Source organism: Cydia splendana, chromosome 5 (assembly GCF_910591565.1).
Source record: "Cydia splendana chromosome 5, ilCydSple1.2, whole genome shotgun sequence".
Classification (NCBI taxonomy): domain Eukaryota; kingdom Metazoa; phylum Arthropoda; class Insecta; order Lepidoptera; family Tortricidae; genus Cydia; species Cydia splendana.
Window position 1 is genome coordinate 5,629,336 of NC_085964.1, and position 17,535 is coordinate 5,646,870.

The following is a 17,535-nucleotide window of genomic DNA, read 5'->3' on the forward strand; positions in this document are numbered from 1 at the left end:
AAAAATATAGTTTTCTGTAATGAACTCACCGTCAAAGCCTTAAACTGCATTACCGACGCTCTTTACTGCCATCTAGCGTTCCACCATACAACTATTTAACTCTTTAGAAGGCTATATATATATAGGCATCGTTAACTCGGTCTTAACTTTTTATTAACTTTAATTTCCCTATTTATATATGTCCGTTAGATATAATTTTTGCAAAGAACATAGTAGTCACAATCACCAGATTATTTTTAGTTCTTTCTTTAATCAAAACCATGAATCAGTTAATGGGATTCGTTGTCTTGCCTCAGCAAGTAGCTCGCTTCACCTGTTAGTTAACTCAGTAGAGTTAGATCGTTGTTAAATTGATGCCGGTGTGTTATCACAGGTGGCGCCACTAGTACTTCAAAAGCCTTTAACTTAATCAATCTAATCAATCTGGCGGTCGTGGATTCGACTTATAATTTGTCCTAATCTAATACATAATGAGTTCGGAGCTATGAGCATAATGTCGTTTGATATCTACCACCAGCTTTATGGTGAAGGCTTTTGGGCGGCTTTTTCCGGACCGTCCATGTGAGCTGTAGACTTCACGAACCCCCAAAAAATTCGAAAACTGAATCGACTAAAAAATGTTACTTAATTCTTGAGCTTGCTCACAAAATATCACGGGAATCGGTTGAGAAATGCGACCTGGAAAAGAGAACATCGGGACATACGAATTAATTTTTTTCCAAGCTGAAACGGAGACCTTCGCTATTGCTCGGTCAATAAATATGCATACACCAGCATATTGCCATAAAAATTAGCAAGGACGCATAAAATAATTTCGGGAAATTGGTCACATCAACCTCTAGACCTTGACTGTTCACTGACTTGGTCCTTCGAACCGGATACATTTAAAAATGTTTATCAAAGACATATATGATTGTAAAAACTTGTAAAGTCTAAGAAAAGAGCGTGCTTCTGTTTGACAGCTAAAGTAGATGGCACATTAGGTGCCATAAGTTTTGTGGTAACAGGGTGGTCAAACGTCAACTTTTGACAACCAGAGTTACCGCTTACCGCATAATGTACGGAGCCGTTCGATCTGTGTACATACAGCTATCAAATAGGGATGATGACACATGTTGAATTTTATAACAAAACCTAGTAAAATAGATAGCTAATGAGCAATTTATCACAATAATGTGGATATTAAAATAATATATGGAAATAATACAAAAATACAGGACCAGAAAGTTCCAAAATTTAAGTTTTTTTTTACTTCCAAGAAGGAAATAAGTAAGGATACCATTCGATTCCTTAAATTTTATCCAAAAAAGATTGTATAGCAACTATGTACATAAACGCAATATTTCACCGACAAAAACGCAATTATCTTGTTTTTTCCATACAGTCCATACTTCAAGATGGACTCTCAGTGACCTTGACGTCACGGTCACTTATCGTTTTGTTAGGGGCGTTTCGCGAGTGAAGTACGATTGTCAGACTTTGACTATCATTTCTGACCTGTACAAAAATATTACAGGAAACTTCTATACCTATAACAAATGTAATTCCTAAAAACCGGCCAAGTGCGAGTCGAACTCTTGCCCCAAAAGGTGTCCCACATAAGGCTTAATACGTATGCGGTAAAGGGTTGTCGGACTCACGCTTGACTGCATGTTATAAGTTTCCTGTAGTCTGTATATAGGTAAAGAATTACTTTTTTTGTTTTCAACGATAACTATAATCAATAATAGCAAACTTTCTTTTTTTCATATAGGTACCCCCCAAAACTGACGTTTATTTTTTTTCGTTACCTATCCGTCTTTAGGTCACAGATTTGTATATTATATCAGTCACCAAATTTCAACTGTTTGGCCTAGTAGATTCTATAAGGGTTCCGTTTTTATCACTTTGAGGTACGGAGCCCTAAAAATTAACCTTACATTCGTACGATGACTGGAAAACCCACTGTGAAATATGCGTTAATATTCTTGTATAATAAAATCATAATATGAGAAATTTGATACTTCAAATATTTATACAGTTGAAGAATTTTAATTAACGCATTCTTACCTTTCAAAACAATATTCAATTATTTAAATGAGATTGATTAAAATGGACAGACGTGTGAATAGTAATTTGATATATTGCGTACTTAAGAGCGTTTTCAAATTGTCCGATCCGATACCGGATGTCGGATACGACTACAAAGAAGCAAAAAATGTGTAAAAAAAGATCATTCTATATTTTTTATACATTTAAATATTGATTGTTGTTCAATAGAAAGCGTTAAGGCAAAAATAAAAGGACTTGATACCATATTAGGGCATTTCTAGCAAAAACATCCGATATCGGATCGGGCAATGTGAAAACGCTCTAAAAACCAAGACGATCACTTCGAACTGCCAAAGACGGATTAAAATATTGGGGCAAATTCCTAATTTGGGAAAATTATGCTTCTACTCCAGACAAAAAAATAGAGTCTTCGTTCCTCAAATGTCCGCCTTCATCAAACACCTCAGTGAAGCTATTGCTGACCGCTGGAACAGATCCCTAAGTGTCGTAATGGGCTGGCTTAGATCAAAAACAACAATCACAATTTCGATAATCAGAGCTACAAGCATGTGCATACGCGGTACGCGGCACAGATTTAAATCCACAAAAAAAATCCTAGGCTTTGACGACGGGGCAGCTCTACCGCAGCCCTAGCCCTAACCCACCACTCCCAACCAACTCGCTTCATATATGTATTTTGTATTTCCTTATTTCAATTTAAATAAACTTGTTGTTGCCCTCGTTTATTCTTATAAAATAAAAAATATAGTGTTTTACGCACTTTGCCTGCTTCGAATGGGACGCTTGGGTAAGTAGTTGTAACTAGGGAAAACAATCGATTTATTTTATTAAATATTTTGATTAGTTATTTTTATAGATAGTAAAGTCCTCTTCTAAATTTTGCGTATGTTTTTTTAATATACCTAATGAAAACTCGATCATTTCAAGCGGGAATCTAAATAGGCATTAAATTAGCTTAGTCACCATCAGGTAGGTAGGTATACACTATACAATATAACAAAACATACCAACAGAGTAATATTTATGTTAAGTTCCGGCTAGTAAGCAATGTAGACTTGTAGAGCGGCACTTTGAAAGGTATCGCAAGAAAAATGTAGTATTTACACTTATGCATCTTAAATGACGGCCATTAAGACATACTGAGATCATAAATTATACTACTCGTAAGCAACATTGTAGGTAGCGGAATTAAGTGCTATTTGTCTTTTTGTGCTGTGTGTGTTGAGGGTAAGGTGATCATTAAAGTTAGAGCAACACGCAAAGTTTAAGTTACTAGCTTTTGCCCCGTGATGATGAAACATTCCGTTATGAATGACCTCAATACCCCTTGAAAAAAATCTAGTGCATTTCTGAAACCTAATTAAGTACATACTCTATGTTCTATTAGAGGTTCAAATTTTCTAGATATCTAAGGATTGCAATCCCTGTCAATTATAAATCATAACGTAGACTACGTTGCGGGCGCTTTTTTGTGGATACTTTACACTTTGTCGGGTGGAAGATGAAAGACATGTGACATTTTCTAAAAAATGTAAGATAATGAAATTACTTACATTTTTACTTATTTTTTTACTGTAATTACTTTGAACTACATAACATAACATTTCCTGGGCATTTGAGACGAGATATGCTCAGAGCAATGTGTGATTTTTGGTTAAATTTTGTATCGATCTAATGTTAAGGTTTCATAAAACATAATATGTAACATAAATTTAAAGAAAATACCACAAATTCTAAATCTCAGATATATTATAGGTACCTAAATTCAAAAGAAACTGATTTCCACGAGCCAGATTTTTATGATAAGGCACGCTAAATAAAGGACTACCTACCTTCCATACATGCCTTAAAAAACTCCACCTTTTTCTCATAATATTAGCCGCAAAGTACCTATCTATTTATAGTAGGTACTTATTCTGATGACTAACATAATAGTATGTTACAACTCTAACATTATAACATGCAATTACAAGAGAATCTATTTCAATTGAAGGCTAGATAAATCGACACAGCTTTTACTTGAACAAATCAACTCGCCTTTTCGCTCGATAACAGTCCTATTTTTACATTTCATTGTTCTCAAATGTGGACTTACATTCGATTGACGTAAGGTTGTTTTTGAAATTGCACATTAGGTTAAGATACGAGCTTGAGAAAATAGGAGGATAGTCAAGATCCGACCCGGATCAACTCTTTAATAGTCACGGCGTGAACTCGTAGCATCAATATTTAGTTAGGAATGCGCGCAAAAACGCCAGTTCCGTAATATTTCGGCCAGAAGAGGATTTGAAATAGCTCCTCTAACAAGATGCGCACGATATATGCTTGCTGTTATTATATTATAAAACATTGTTATTAACTCGATAAACGGATGTGCTCCAAATACTCGATCAGGTGGGTTCTACACGATGAATCATTTTCCGACAAAAAAAAAACTAATGACCATTAAAACCCGATGCTACTAGATGTTAATTCCTGCGATAGTACTTAAGGCCCACTTGCACCACCCCACTAACTCGGGGTTAAGCAGTTAAACCGTTAACCCAGTGTTAAATTGTACTGGTAACCATGGTAACTCCAGGTTTAACCGGTTAACCCCGGATTAGTGGAATGGTGCAAGTGGCGCTAAGGAAATCAACATTACTGTCCGTTGACCTAAGTCATAGACCTATGAAATTTGGCAAGTAATATCGTCTTACACTACAAGTACTTACCTACAGGAAAAATTTGAAAATTATAAATTAGTAAAAAATAAAAAATGGTTTTTGTACGGAACCCTCGGTGGGCGAGTCCGACTCGCACTTTTCCGGTTTTCTTATTTATACTTGGTATTTAAATGATATTAGATCACGATGATGGCAAGTTGACAAGCAATATAGCTACGCAATTTGTGTGGAGTCAAGGTATGTGCTGAAAGGTGAATTTTAAAATTACCAAAGTTAATCAATATTTAAGCATTTTAAGCAAACAAGTTATCACGGGAAGTACCTACGGATGTCGGACATGTGATACACCTGGATCAGTTGAGATTAATGGTTAAAAAAATATGTATCATCATTAATTGCGAGTAATTCTAGTAGACAGTTTTGTGACCTTAGAGTAGGGTTGCCATACGTCCCGGTACGCCGGGACAAGTCCCGGTTTGAAGCATGGTGTCCCGGTCGATAAGCAAATTGTCCCGTTTTAAAGATCATAGTAACTATACTTGGTCAAGCAAATCTTGTCAGTAGAAAAAGGCGCGAAATTCAAATTTTCTACGGGACGATAAACCTTCGCGCCTACATTTTTCAAATTTGCCGCCTTTTTCTACTGACAATATTTGCTTGGCCATCTATATTTACTTAGTAGGGGGCTGGACTTGGTAAATATACATATACCAACAGTCCAACAATAAACACGACTAGTCTAACTAACTAGCTAGGCTAATCGTACGTAGATAGAACGATGTAAGCGCTGACTAGGGCTTCCAATACCGGGATCCCGGGATCCCGAAATACCGGGATCCCGTCTGTTTAAACGCATTTTTCAATACCGGTATTTTTTAATGCAATACCGGGATCCCGGTATTTTCAAAAACAAGGAAAATGTGCCGATTATAACGTTTAAAATCCATTAAAATGATTCAATTCGGCTGTATCAAGAAGATTACTTGCCCATTTAATTAAAGAAGATCATTTAATTGAAACAAGATCTGTGCATATGCGTTAGATAAATATTGGTGGTGAATTCTGATGTTCAGGATATGATATTAATATAATTAGTTCTTAAAATTATATCAAAAAGTAGAAAGAAATGAGCAAGGAATTGTAGTATGGCAAACGAATTTTCGGTGGCAAATTTGAATATAAGTTGGCTGGTTTATTAGATTGAACTAAAAATGAGATTGGTGAAGTCAACAAGGCGGATAAAATGATTGCCAACCTGGTGGGTGAAATGATAATTATTGCAGATGGCGATTATTGTTTAATATCCTAAGCTAAGGACATACATATCTGTATCTGGTGTTACAGTGAGCCTTTTTTAAATAAAATTCAAAAAAATTAAGCGATTCATAGTCAATACCGGGATCCCGGGATCCCGGTATTGATGAAGACAGTTTCGGTATTAATACCGGTATTGGAAGAAGTCCGGTATTTGGAAGCCCTAGCGCTGACACTTGTCCGTTCACTTTTTACGAATTTACGTTAACAGTGTCAACACATTTCTACTCGAGAAACTGAAAACGGTGAAAAATAGAGATACTACTCCTAAAAATACGCGTGATACCTCATTACTTTCATTAGATTCGTAATGTTGTCTAGAAAAATGTATTGGATGCGTTTATTAGCACACAAAAAATATCAAAAGTTATTAAACAAAAAAAGGGGGAAAAAGTAGATATTTCTTATTTCCCCAACATCTCAAAAAGTATACATATTTAAGAAACCAAATTAATATTAAAAAAGTGGAGGATATTTTCTATTAAAAAAGTCTATACTTGCAGAACTCTATCTCCATCATTTATACTTTTTAGGGTTACGTACCCAAAGGGTAAAAACGGGACCCTATTATTACTAAGACTCCACTGTCCGTCCGTCCGTCCGTCCGTCTGTCACCAGGCTGTATCTCATGAACCGTGATAGCTAGGCAGTTGAAATTTTCACAGATGATGTATTTCTGTTGCCGCTATAACAACAAATACTAAAAAGTACGGAACCCTCGGTGGGCGAGTCCGACTCGCACTTGTCCGGTTTTTATTAAACGCTGAACACAACCCTCCGCGCCTCATTTCAACGCGCGCGGCGTAAAAAAGCGAGTAGGTACGTAACATTTTAAAGGTATTAAATATTGACTAAAAAATTTGAAAAAAAAAAATGGTGTATGTGTTTTAAACATGTCAGAAAATGTAATACTTGTAAAAATTTATCTTAAAGTTATTTTTTTAACAAGTTCGTACTTCCTTCTTTATTGAAAACTGCACAAAAATGGTAAAATAACTATCATATTTTTTTTCACTTTCTAAAGCCCTTCTCAGATACATGCGTAATAAGATCAAAATAAGTTTTAGAATAACATTGATAAACGAAACGAAACGATCAACAAAAAACGAAAAATCAAGGTAAAATGGTAAAATAAAAAATAATATAACGTGCATTTTCCGCTTTGTACCGAAAAGCGAGTACAAACAGAGAACCCGACTGGCTACTGGCTGGTTACTGGCAAAGGCTGGTTTTGTGTTTAGGCAAGGGCTAAACCTTTTAAGTTACCTATTGTTGTAATAAAAGTTCCTTTTTTTCTACATTTACTACTTTTTAGGGTTTCGTAGTCACCTAGAAACCCTTATAGTTTCGCCATGTCTGTCTGTCTTTTTTGGGGTAGGTACCTCCCATACAAAATGCTTTTTTTTTAATTTTTTTTTGCTTTGTCCCAATAGTGTGGGGTATCGTTGGATAGGTCTTTCAAAACGAAAAAAAAAATTAACATAAACCATTCTTCATAAACCATTTTTTGATATAGTAAATATTTACGGTTATAATCGCTCCGAAAAAAAAAATGTGTCCCCCCCACTCTAACTTTTGAACAATGGGTCCAAACAAAAGCATAATAAATACTTTCAATGAAAACTATAGCGAACATGATTGGTTCAGTCGGTTTTGAGTTATTGCAAAAAAACTTATTTTCTTAGTAAAAGTGGAGTACTTATGCTTGTAATGTACTTACATGATACTTACCTACTATTAGTCCCCATTTGGCCTATTTTGACAGAATGGAAACTACGAAACCCTACAATGAGCATGGCCCGACATGCTCTTGGCCGATTATTCTTTAAATGTCCCGGTCTGAGTCCCCACACTTATGGCAACCCTACCTTAGAGACCTCGCACTACCTGGGTGATTCGTAGGAAATTGTTACAGCGTTTTTATTGTACAGTTCTAACACGAGCGAATTGTCACCACGATTATCCTGCACGCCAAACCCCCTCCCACAGGTCCAGAACTGATAGTTTTTTGTTCAAGCAAGCATTCTATCCCACGTGTACCTACTTAATATAACAACCGTGTTACATTTACTTGTCGTGTAATTTACCGAGTGGGAACGTAGAGTCTTCGTTTCAGTTTGAGCAAAAATGATATGTCTTGCCGACCTTTTCGGGTCACGTTTCACAACTAAGGGTGGTATTACACCTATCCAATTTCTTTGTCCAATGTTTACTGCGTCTCACATTTTGCTTTAATGAGAGAGTGAGACGCACTGACGCAAATTGGACACATGGAATACCACCCTAACTGTTATGGAAGGTTGTGTAGTTTTATTGTCGATACAGTTTTAGGAAATTCATCAAACGGTGAGCCATGGAGGTCTACTGCTCACAAGAGCCACTAGTTACCTGAACTTGACTAGGTATTACTAGGTAGAGTACCTAGTACCTAGATAACAACTGCTGTCGGAGTGGTCATCGTTTGAAACACTTTAAGAATGACCTATCTATGAATCATCACGTGACCAATCATTAGATATTAATTACATACTCGATTAGGATTTGATCTAAATCACCGATTTGCAATATATATCATTCACATGTGCATTGCCACATGAGTCACGACGCGTTATTCAATTTGCATATAAGGAATTCTGATTGAAATGATATGAAGTTATTAAATAAGTAACCGGTCAAGTGCATGGGTAGGGTTGCCATTGCATTTTGGGATTCCGTAGTTAAAGTAGGTACTACAAATGGAAGTATTTCCTGCAAACAGAATAAAACAGACACTTTGTTAAATTGGCCATAAAATCAAAAGAACCAAGCGAATTCGAAAATCACCCATGAAGTTACACTACTACATAGAAAGAAGAACCTGAATGCTCTATGTTAACACGTATCATAAGACATGTAGTGCATAATTGTTTTGCATCGAATTTTCACGGAAACGTTCGTATTTGTCATGCTACTTCAGTAAACCTCATTACTTTTTGTACCGAGACTTACTGAACTAGCAAGACACGTTCGTACGTTTCCGTGAAAATACGATGGAAAATAATTTTGCACTAGACTAGATCTGTATAATGACTTGATGTTTATCACGTTCTGTCATAAATAAAATTCAGTTGCCATTACAATAATATACATAGAGCTTCGAGCAACACCGGCTTCCGAATAGAGTGTGCGGAAATAGAAGAGTTGTAGAATGTTTTGGACCCCATACATTTCACGACTCTTCTCTCTCCGCACAGGCTCTAATACAAGTGCTCTTTTCTGCAACTTTCTTACAAAAGAACAAAAAAAAAACGGCAATTGGGCTATCATGGCCCGAAGCGAAGCACGCAGCCCAAGACAGAACGAGATGGCGACGCACTGTGGACGCCACCTGCCCCTACTGGTACTAGGGGGACATAGGACTTTAAGTCAAGCAGAAGACACTGGTTCGCTCCCAGCCCCAGCGCTCCAGGCCAGTGGCCAGACACTGGAGCCCTTGTTCAATTTTTTCTTTCGTACTTATAAATTATGGTGTCTATTTCAGATTATATGATACTGTTATATGACTACAAGTAGGTAAGTACTTGAATTTAAGCGTTATTTTTAAATTCGTTGGTGCAGTTTGACTCACAGTTGTTTAAATTTAAGCGCTGTGTTTCCCCAATTAATTTGAATAGGCATTTTTTATCGTAGAAAGAATTCCCGAGCTAGGAAATTCCATCAAAGCACTTGCGATGAACGATTTGTTTATTAATTAAAGCGTAACGGATCTTTAAAAAGCTTCAGATTGGGTTTTTATACGCTGCGGTACCTACCTAATCAATGCATTGTCTTGGAGTTTTGGTAGGTATTTCCTTTTAAATAGCGGTAAGATTTTTCCTGATAATATTTGTTTTCTTAATTAATATGTTCAATAAAAACTGTATTTAACTATAAATTATGACGGTTACAAAAAATAGATAAAATTAACCGTCAGTTTAGTTTTATTATCGGGGGATAATTTCGTCATTATTAAGATGGGTACCTACAGTCACCTGCTATAGTATGTTACACAACGAAGGCCGCAAAAATATCTGCCACGATCTTTTTTGTAGAGCCATAAGAGCGTGTCACATATATTTGCGGTCTTCGAAGAGTAGTATATTATTGCAGGTGACTATACATTTTTTTTTTCATCACACTTACTCGTAATGGGTGTTTGTTACCGGGCGCTGCACAGTGAGGGAGTACCTAATATTTTTTTAAATGATGTCTTTAAATCATTATTATAAACCTACTATTCTAATTCATTCGCTCAGCGAGGGCTAAGAAAAGATTAGTAACCCTTTTTTCCTGATGAACCATAAACAAATATCCGTTCCGTTTGGAGTTACCTACTTAAAAACAGACCATTTATTATAATATAAGAGATCAAAAATCAAAAGTACCTACTTAGTCATTATGCGCTATGAAAAAACTGTTTGTACCCTCTTAACTTACTTTGGCCATTTTTCTAGTTTGTATCCATAAAATGGTAGTTCCTACATCCGCTTGGGAGTCTAGAGTCAATGTCAACTGTCGGACAGTACATAAATGTACAATTTATGTAGGTACTAATCAATTAAAAATTACAACTTCTCGTATTCGCGTTGTTTTTCCTAGGCCTAACCTTGTACTTGTAGGTAGAGCTGTATTTCCCTTAAGAGAAGGATTAAACGACACAAAATAAAGGTTGTAAGCAGACAATTAAGTATAATATTAATAAAACATAACGATGCATCTTGTTAATATTCATAACGTAAACCCTAAAATTAAAATCATTATAACTGATTGGCTTTTTTCATAATTTTAAAATGCAAACATACCTAGTCGATGGCAGGCAATGCTCCCAAAAAAATAAGCCTCTACTTTAGTCAAGTTATGTAGGTATATCAATTATATCAAACACGTAATAGGGACCTATAGGTAGTGTAGGTATACTTGTGTACGTAGGTATTAGACCGTATCCCTATCACTCCTTCTTTTTTTTAATATTTAGTACATATGTTTTATTCCTATACTTACCTACAGTATTACGAGTTTTAAGATACTACATATTAACTAATAGAAGAAACAATGTCCACTAATAAAATTTCCGTATTAATTTTTCGTACCAAAAATGTAAAAAAAAACCTTATGGCGCGACTTTGCAAACGTTTGCAAACCCTATCGTTTATATACTTAGGTACCTAATGTACACACTCAAGTAGGTATGTTTTGAGACTACGAAACCACCAACCCCCATCTTCGAACAATCAGCATCTTATTTATTTCTAAAGCCGCTAGAAGTATGTTGCATATGAATGTAGGCAATGTAGCGCACCAACCGGATCTACACATGCTGCACGTGTGCAGTCCCTATTCGCACCTTCCACACAACAATGGCACATGCACTAGTGTTGACATAGACGAGTGACTTTTTCGTCCTAAGTTTCTCAACTCTACAAACTTCAAGCCCAGTTTCAAGCTTCTGAAGTCCCGTAACTTCAACTTTATATGTTAATTAATATAACTCTACATTTAAGAAGAGATTGCCTAAGAAATAAAAAGGCTACAAATATAATGACCACCAAAAAATACTTTGGTACCCTAAATAAAAAAATCATGCTTACCAAAAAAAATTACTGATCACCAAAAAAATAAGGCCTAAAAATACAAAAGTACCACCATTTTAATTACGACTGCACTTCAAATTGTATTCAAATACCAAATATATTGAATGATCACCAAAAATCATTAATGATCACCAAATCTTGAAGACCAAATTAATGCGATATTTTCACCTAAATAAACCACTATGATTACCAAAAAATGTATACATATTACCACATAAAGTAAACTGATGCCAAAATTACTAGCCCCTCCCGCTCAACCCCCCGTAGCCCGCACCGCATACCTAGTATACCTACCTAACCTAATCTACTTTTCTAGTAGCATTTCGTTATGCTACTAGAAAAGTAAGTTACACTGCTATCAGTTAAGTGGGTTAGGTTAGGTTAGCACTGCGACCCTTACAGAAACGAAATCGTACTAGAAAAGTAGGTTAGGTTTAGTTTCAACTGCTACCCATACAGATACGAAACGCTACTAGAAAAGTGGGTTAGGTTAGGTTTGAACTACGACCCTTACAGAAAAGAAATGCTACTAGAAAAGTGGGTTAGGTTAGGTTTGAACTGCGACCCATACAGAAATGAAATGCTACTAGAAAAGTGGGTTAGGTTAGGTTTGAACTGCGACCCTTGCAGAAAAGAAATGCTAGGTACTAGAAAAGTGGGTTAGGTTAGGTTTGAACTGCGACCCTTACAGAAACAAAATGCTACTAGAAAAGTGGGTTAGGTTAGGTTAGAACTGCGACTGTTACAGAAATAAAATGCTACTAGAAAAAGGTGACGAAGTGGATTAATTAATTTAATAGGATAACGATATATTATTAAATATTTGCATATTTTTAATTAAAATGTGGTTAAATATATTGTGATCATTTACTATTTTTGCGTTTACAATGATTATTTTGGAGTCATTTGCTTTAGTAGGATAGCAAGATTTAAAAATTTGGTTATCATTTTACATTAAAATGGAGTTCTTATTTTGGTGGTCATTTACTATTTTTGGGTTTACAATGATTATTTTGGTGTCATTTTCTTTAATAGGATAGCAAGATGTAAAAATTTGGTTATCATTTCACATTAAAATGGGGTTTGAAATTTGGTAATCATGAACTATTTTTGGGTTAATAATGATTAGTTTGGTGTCATTTCCTTTAAAAGGATAGTAAAATGTAATAAAATTGGTAATCATTTCACATTAAAATGGTGTTATAATTTTGGTGATCATTCATGATTTTAGGGTGGTAAAATAGATTTTTTTGGTATTAAATTTTACTAAATCTGGTGATCAGTTAAATAGCAGCCAAATAAAAACGTGTGTCAATTTTTATGTAATTAATATACATGCATGCAGACATGCCTTTTTTCGAACTTTTAATTCCCCCATTACCAAAAAATCAACTATTACCTAACCCTTTTTATGAATTAGCAAAAACGCTGAAATAGTTTACTAACTTTTCCATGAGGAATGTGTATACGGAATATTAAACTTCTTGTTAATTACATGTTTTCCATACAAACTTTCAACCCTCAATTTTCCGACTTTAAGGGGCAAATTTCGAAATACCGTGAAAGTGATTTTCATATATTTGATAAAGCGTGACTTAAAATCACACGACCTCTTAACAAAATCACACCGCAAATTCTTCGGTCTGCTACATAAAATCTCTTTGCACCATTCTCTGTTCTCTGTTTAGCCCTATAATGGTTGACGGGTCCACCATTTTTACATTGTTGTATGTTTGTGTTTGAATCGTTTTCTGTGTGTTAGTTTAGATTCCGCTGACCAAGCACTTTGCTGAACAGTTTTATACGGTACCCACTCAACAAAGACCTACTTGAGCTTAAAACTACCGTTACTTATGTACTTATCAGTCTTATCACCTAATCAAATCAGGAACATTGACTTTCAATAGGCAAGCTGTGCTGTCAACAGCTTACTTAGCTGTGTTGTTATTGGCGCTTATGTATTGATGCAAGAGAACCAGTACAATTAGGACCGTGAGATCATAACAACCTTGCGTAATTAGAGATGACACTAATAATGGTAGATCTAAGGATGTATGCTCGGTTATTAGTGATGGGAGCAGCTTAAAGCAACTCATCTCGATCTCGCCTCATGTGACCCCCGTCGCGTAACGGTCAAGCGCCGTGGATGCGGAACTAAGCTCGAGGCTGTAGGTATTATAATTATGATAATTGAGGTAAGATAATGATCGAGTAATCGATTACAATTAGAGGAGCTATAGTGCCCCCCGCGGCGGTGCCATCGATATCGCGTCCCTTACATAACTCGGTGAGACCTTTGGCCTGCTGAGGCGCCATGGTCGTTTTAATATGCGATCAGGATGTTCATCAAGGTGTAAGTCCTTAAAGGTCATCTATTTTCATGGCAGAATTAGAGCGAATTTGAACTAAAATATGGAAAATTAAGCACACAGAATTGGATTACAGAGTTGTTTGTGATTACTTAATTGATGATCATATTTTTTATCGCGAATGACGCGTTTACTAATTGCCTCACGTATTTTTTACACCTTTGCATGCACCTCCGTAAACAATAACAACGGACACATCCTTTTGCGTAGAAACATCCTCAATGTCAAATACCATAGTGTGCGATTACCTTACGTTACTACATAAATGTTATTATTATCTGATGCATGCCGATGGAGCCTCATTCGTATGCCTGCGCGATTCTCAGAGATTCCGCCTCGGTACCGAGTAAGTATTACGTATTTGCGTTTCGACACGTTCCGTCTTTTTTTACTTATTTTTTATATCAGTTTCCCACGGGTGCTATCGTGGCAACCGCAGCATAGTAATTGTGCTATTCAATGGATATAAATAAAATGGATCTTGTCCACCTTCTGACTCGAGATGTGAATGGAGATTTAGTATGCGGGAAAACAAGACATCCTGCTTAGCGTCGACCCTTATACGGATCCGCGTGTTAATTACATTAACACAGCTTCATCGGTACATATTTTTATCATTGTTACGTAATGAGAAGTTAAAGTTCATGGCCAAGTTCACTAGCAGCAGAGGCGTTGGACAAACATGGCGTGTCTAGATTCCTAACTCGGAGGCTGCATCCGGGCCGTGATCCGCAGGGATCGGGTTACCGCGGGGGCGTGCGAATGTCAAGGAACCCCGGCGCGGGCGCCGAGCCGTCAGTCGCAGACCCGCCGTCGACATGTCTGCCCGCGCGCGAGCCTCGCGAGCCATCTGCCGGCTCACCGCGATCTTTGCGGTCGCGGTCGCCGCGAAATGCGATAGTAAGCATAACACTTCAATTTTACCTATCATTGTAACATACAAATAACTTCACCGTACTAATAAAATGATAATTTGTTTCAGTCAGTGGAGATATTTCGTGCAACAGAGATGGGCTTTACGCAGACTATGACACGGATTGTCGGGAGTACGTGAGGTGCTCCGGCGGCTCAGCGACCGGCCGCTACACGTGTGGTCCTGGGCGTGCTTTCAGCGAGGTGGCCGGCGCATGTGTGTCCCGAAGGCAGCAACCCTGTGTGCGTCGCGGCTGCGCCCCAGGAGATACCCTCGCGTACGCTACACCCGACACTGCCTGCCGGCATTACTACCGCTGCGAGAACGGAACCGCCGTAGAACACGCCTGCCCTTCGGGCGCGTGGTTTGACTTGGGGCGTCAGGCTTGCACTCGCGGTGCTGGAACATGCTACGAGCCGTTATGCGCAGGCTTACCCGACGGTGATTATCCGGACTCGTCACATGATTGTAGCCGCACATTGCGCTGCCGCGGGGCTGAACTACGAGCGGTCCTTTCATGCGGGGGACCGTGCGACCCTACGGCCACTTGTCCGCCTCCGCGCTCAGCCGCAATACCTCTGCCAGCCGGTGATGCAGACTTCTGCTCGGACGAGACATGCTCCTCTCTCTGTCAGCACGCAGAAGACGGTGCGTATGCAGACCGCTCGACTGGCTGCCGAGAATACTTTGTGTGCGAGGAGCGGCGCGTTATTCGCCGCGGAGTGTGCGAACCTGGACTGCTATTCGCCGGTGGCCATGGCACTTCTGGAGGATGTTTACCAGCAGATCAAACAGAGTGTCGTCCTCCCGCTCGCAGCCCATGCTATAATCGCCCCGACGGTCGTCATCGAGACTGGCGCGACTGTTCATCTTGGTACGAGTGCCGGCGAGAGCGCGTGGTTTCACGCGGCTCGTGCGGCGGTGGACTCGTCTTCGATGGGACGAACTGCGTGCCACCGGACACCTTTACGTGCGAAGGTCCCACGCCGGCGGGCGAGTGCGAGCTGCGCCCAAGCGGCACATACCAGGATTTAGAATCCAATTGCACTCGTTATTTCCACTGCGAGGGACAGCTCCGTACGATGATGTCCTGCGCGCCGGGCCTGGTGTTCGACGGCGCGCGCTGCCGCGGCGGCTCGGCCTGGCGCGACTGTCCGAGCCTGGCCACGGACGGGTGCTACGGGCGCGCGGACGGCCGCTACCGCGCACGCGGCGCGGGTTGCCGCGGGTACTACGCGTGCACGGGGGGCGAGAAGGCCGCGTACGCGTGCCCCGCGGGCAGCGCGTTCGATGGCGATGCGTGCGTGCCGGCGCCGCGCGCGCGCTGCAGCGACGATGACTTCTCCTGCAGCGGCCTGGCTGATGGATACCATGCCGACCTCGAAACTAATTGCAACAGGTATGTACTAGTACCTATGGTAATTTTAATCCTCCTGTAATAAATACTTACGGCAACCGGCTAATCGAATAGGTATCGAATACATTCCTTAATGCTCCATTACTGTTTATTTTTATATGGGTCGTAAACAATGTGTCGTAAAAACAACAGTGTCACTAAATGGCGTTTTTACATCACCTCGTGTCTTTTGTAATTCTAACAAATGTAATTTTTATGAAACTGCTAGGTAAGTATTTTGTAACACGGTTTAAATACAAGGTTCCGTGACTAAAATTTACAAAACAAATATAATTAAAGTATTTTATAGTAACAGTCTTGTCAACTTCAGCAATATACCTGTATATAAACAGTCGACAATGAACTAAGATTCAAAAATTTATAGATTATCTGTAAAGTTCAATAAACATTAGCAAATGACAATTCATAATAACATTTTGTGTAACTAACTGTAACTGAAAATAATAATTTCATCGAAATAATTTAGTTAATACAATAATAGGTTATTCGTAAAGGACGTCCCACCAAACAGCCAATCAACGCTAAAGTATCTATCTATATCTATATCAAAACTAATAATCTTCCAGCTACTTCTACTGCGAAGGCGGCGACCGCCTCGCAACACTCACCTGCCTCGGCGGCAAGATCTTCGACGGCCGAGCCTGCGTTGACCCCATCCACCACGACTGCGGCGCGCCTCGCCGAGCCACCCTCGAGAATGGAGGCAGCCGCTGCGAAAAAGATGGCTTCTTCGTGCAACCAGGAACGGAGTGCAAGAGCTACTACTTCTGTGTGACGGGGGAAAGGACGTACTTAACCTGTCCTTCGCAGCAAGTGTTTAACGGGCAAGTGTGCGTGCCAAGCTCTCAGTACTCCTGCCCTGGATGAGCGGGCAGCTTCCAACCGGTGGTCCGAACCGAAAGATCTTAACCAAGACCACGATTACTAGGATGTTGTTGTAGAATTGTAGAGCCAAAATCATCTTAACGATAGGATAACGAAGGAAGAGAGAATACTACCTACTTCATCGGTCTGATCTAAACCTTATATAAGTCTATAACAATCGAAGTGGTCATGTATTGATAAAGGTTAGGAACCACATGGAAGGAAAGAGATGAATATAGCGCTACGAGCGAGGGAGATAAGTACCTGACTGATATTTATATAGATTAGGAGGCTGTGAATATTTAGTACCATAGTCTTTCACTCATTTAGG

At 38.8% G+C, this 17,535-nt stretch overlaps 2 protein-coding genes across 2 annotated transcripts in view; one reads left to right on the forward strand and one right to left on the reverse strand.

The window, feature by feature from the left end:
• LOC134790502 (uncharacterized) overlaps positions 1-17,535 on the reverse strand; it is a 278,176-nt gene that overhangs the window by 136,185 nt on the left and 124,456 nt on the right. The window lies entirely within an intron of this gene.
• On the forward strand, positions 13,741-17,316 carry LOC134790499 (uncharacterized). Its single transcript, XM_063761315.1, has 3 exons — positions 13,741-14,910; positions 14,993-16,322; positions 16,907-17,316. The coding sequence occupies exons 1-3, from the start codon at positions 14,829-14,831 to the stop codon at positions 17,205-17,207; spliced, it is 1,713 nt and encodes a 570-aa protein (XP_063617385.1). The 5' UTR covers positions 13,741-14,828; the 3' UTR covers positions 17,208-17,316.

What these genes read in the sequence shown, in the direction of transcription:
- LOC134790499 (XM_063761315.1), top strand. Translation starts at nt 14,829, where the DNA reads ATGTCTGCCCGCGCGCGAGCCTCGCGAGCCATCTGCCGGCTCACCGCG. An exon ending in GGTCGCCGCGAAATGCGATA is followed by an intron (nt 14,911 to 14,992) that starts GTAAGCATAACA and finishes AATTTGTTTCAG; the next exon opens with TCAGTGGAGATATTTCGTGC. An exon ending in CTCGAAACTAATTGCAACAG is followed by an intron (nt 16,323 to 16,906) that starts GTATGTACTAGT and finishes ATAATCTTCCAG; the next exon opens with CTACTTCTACTGCGAAGGCG.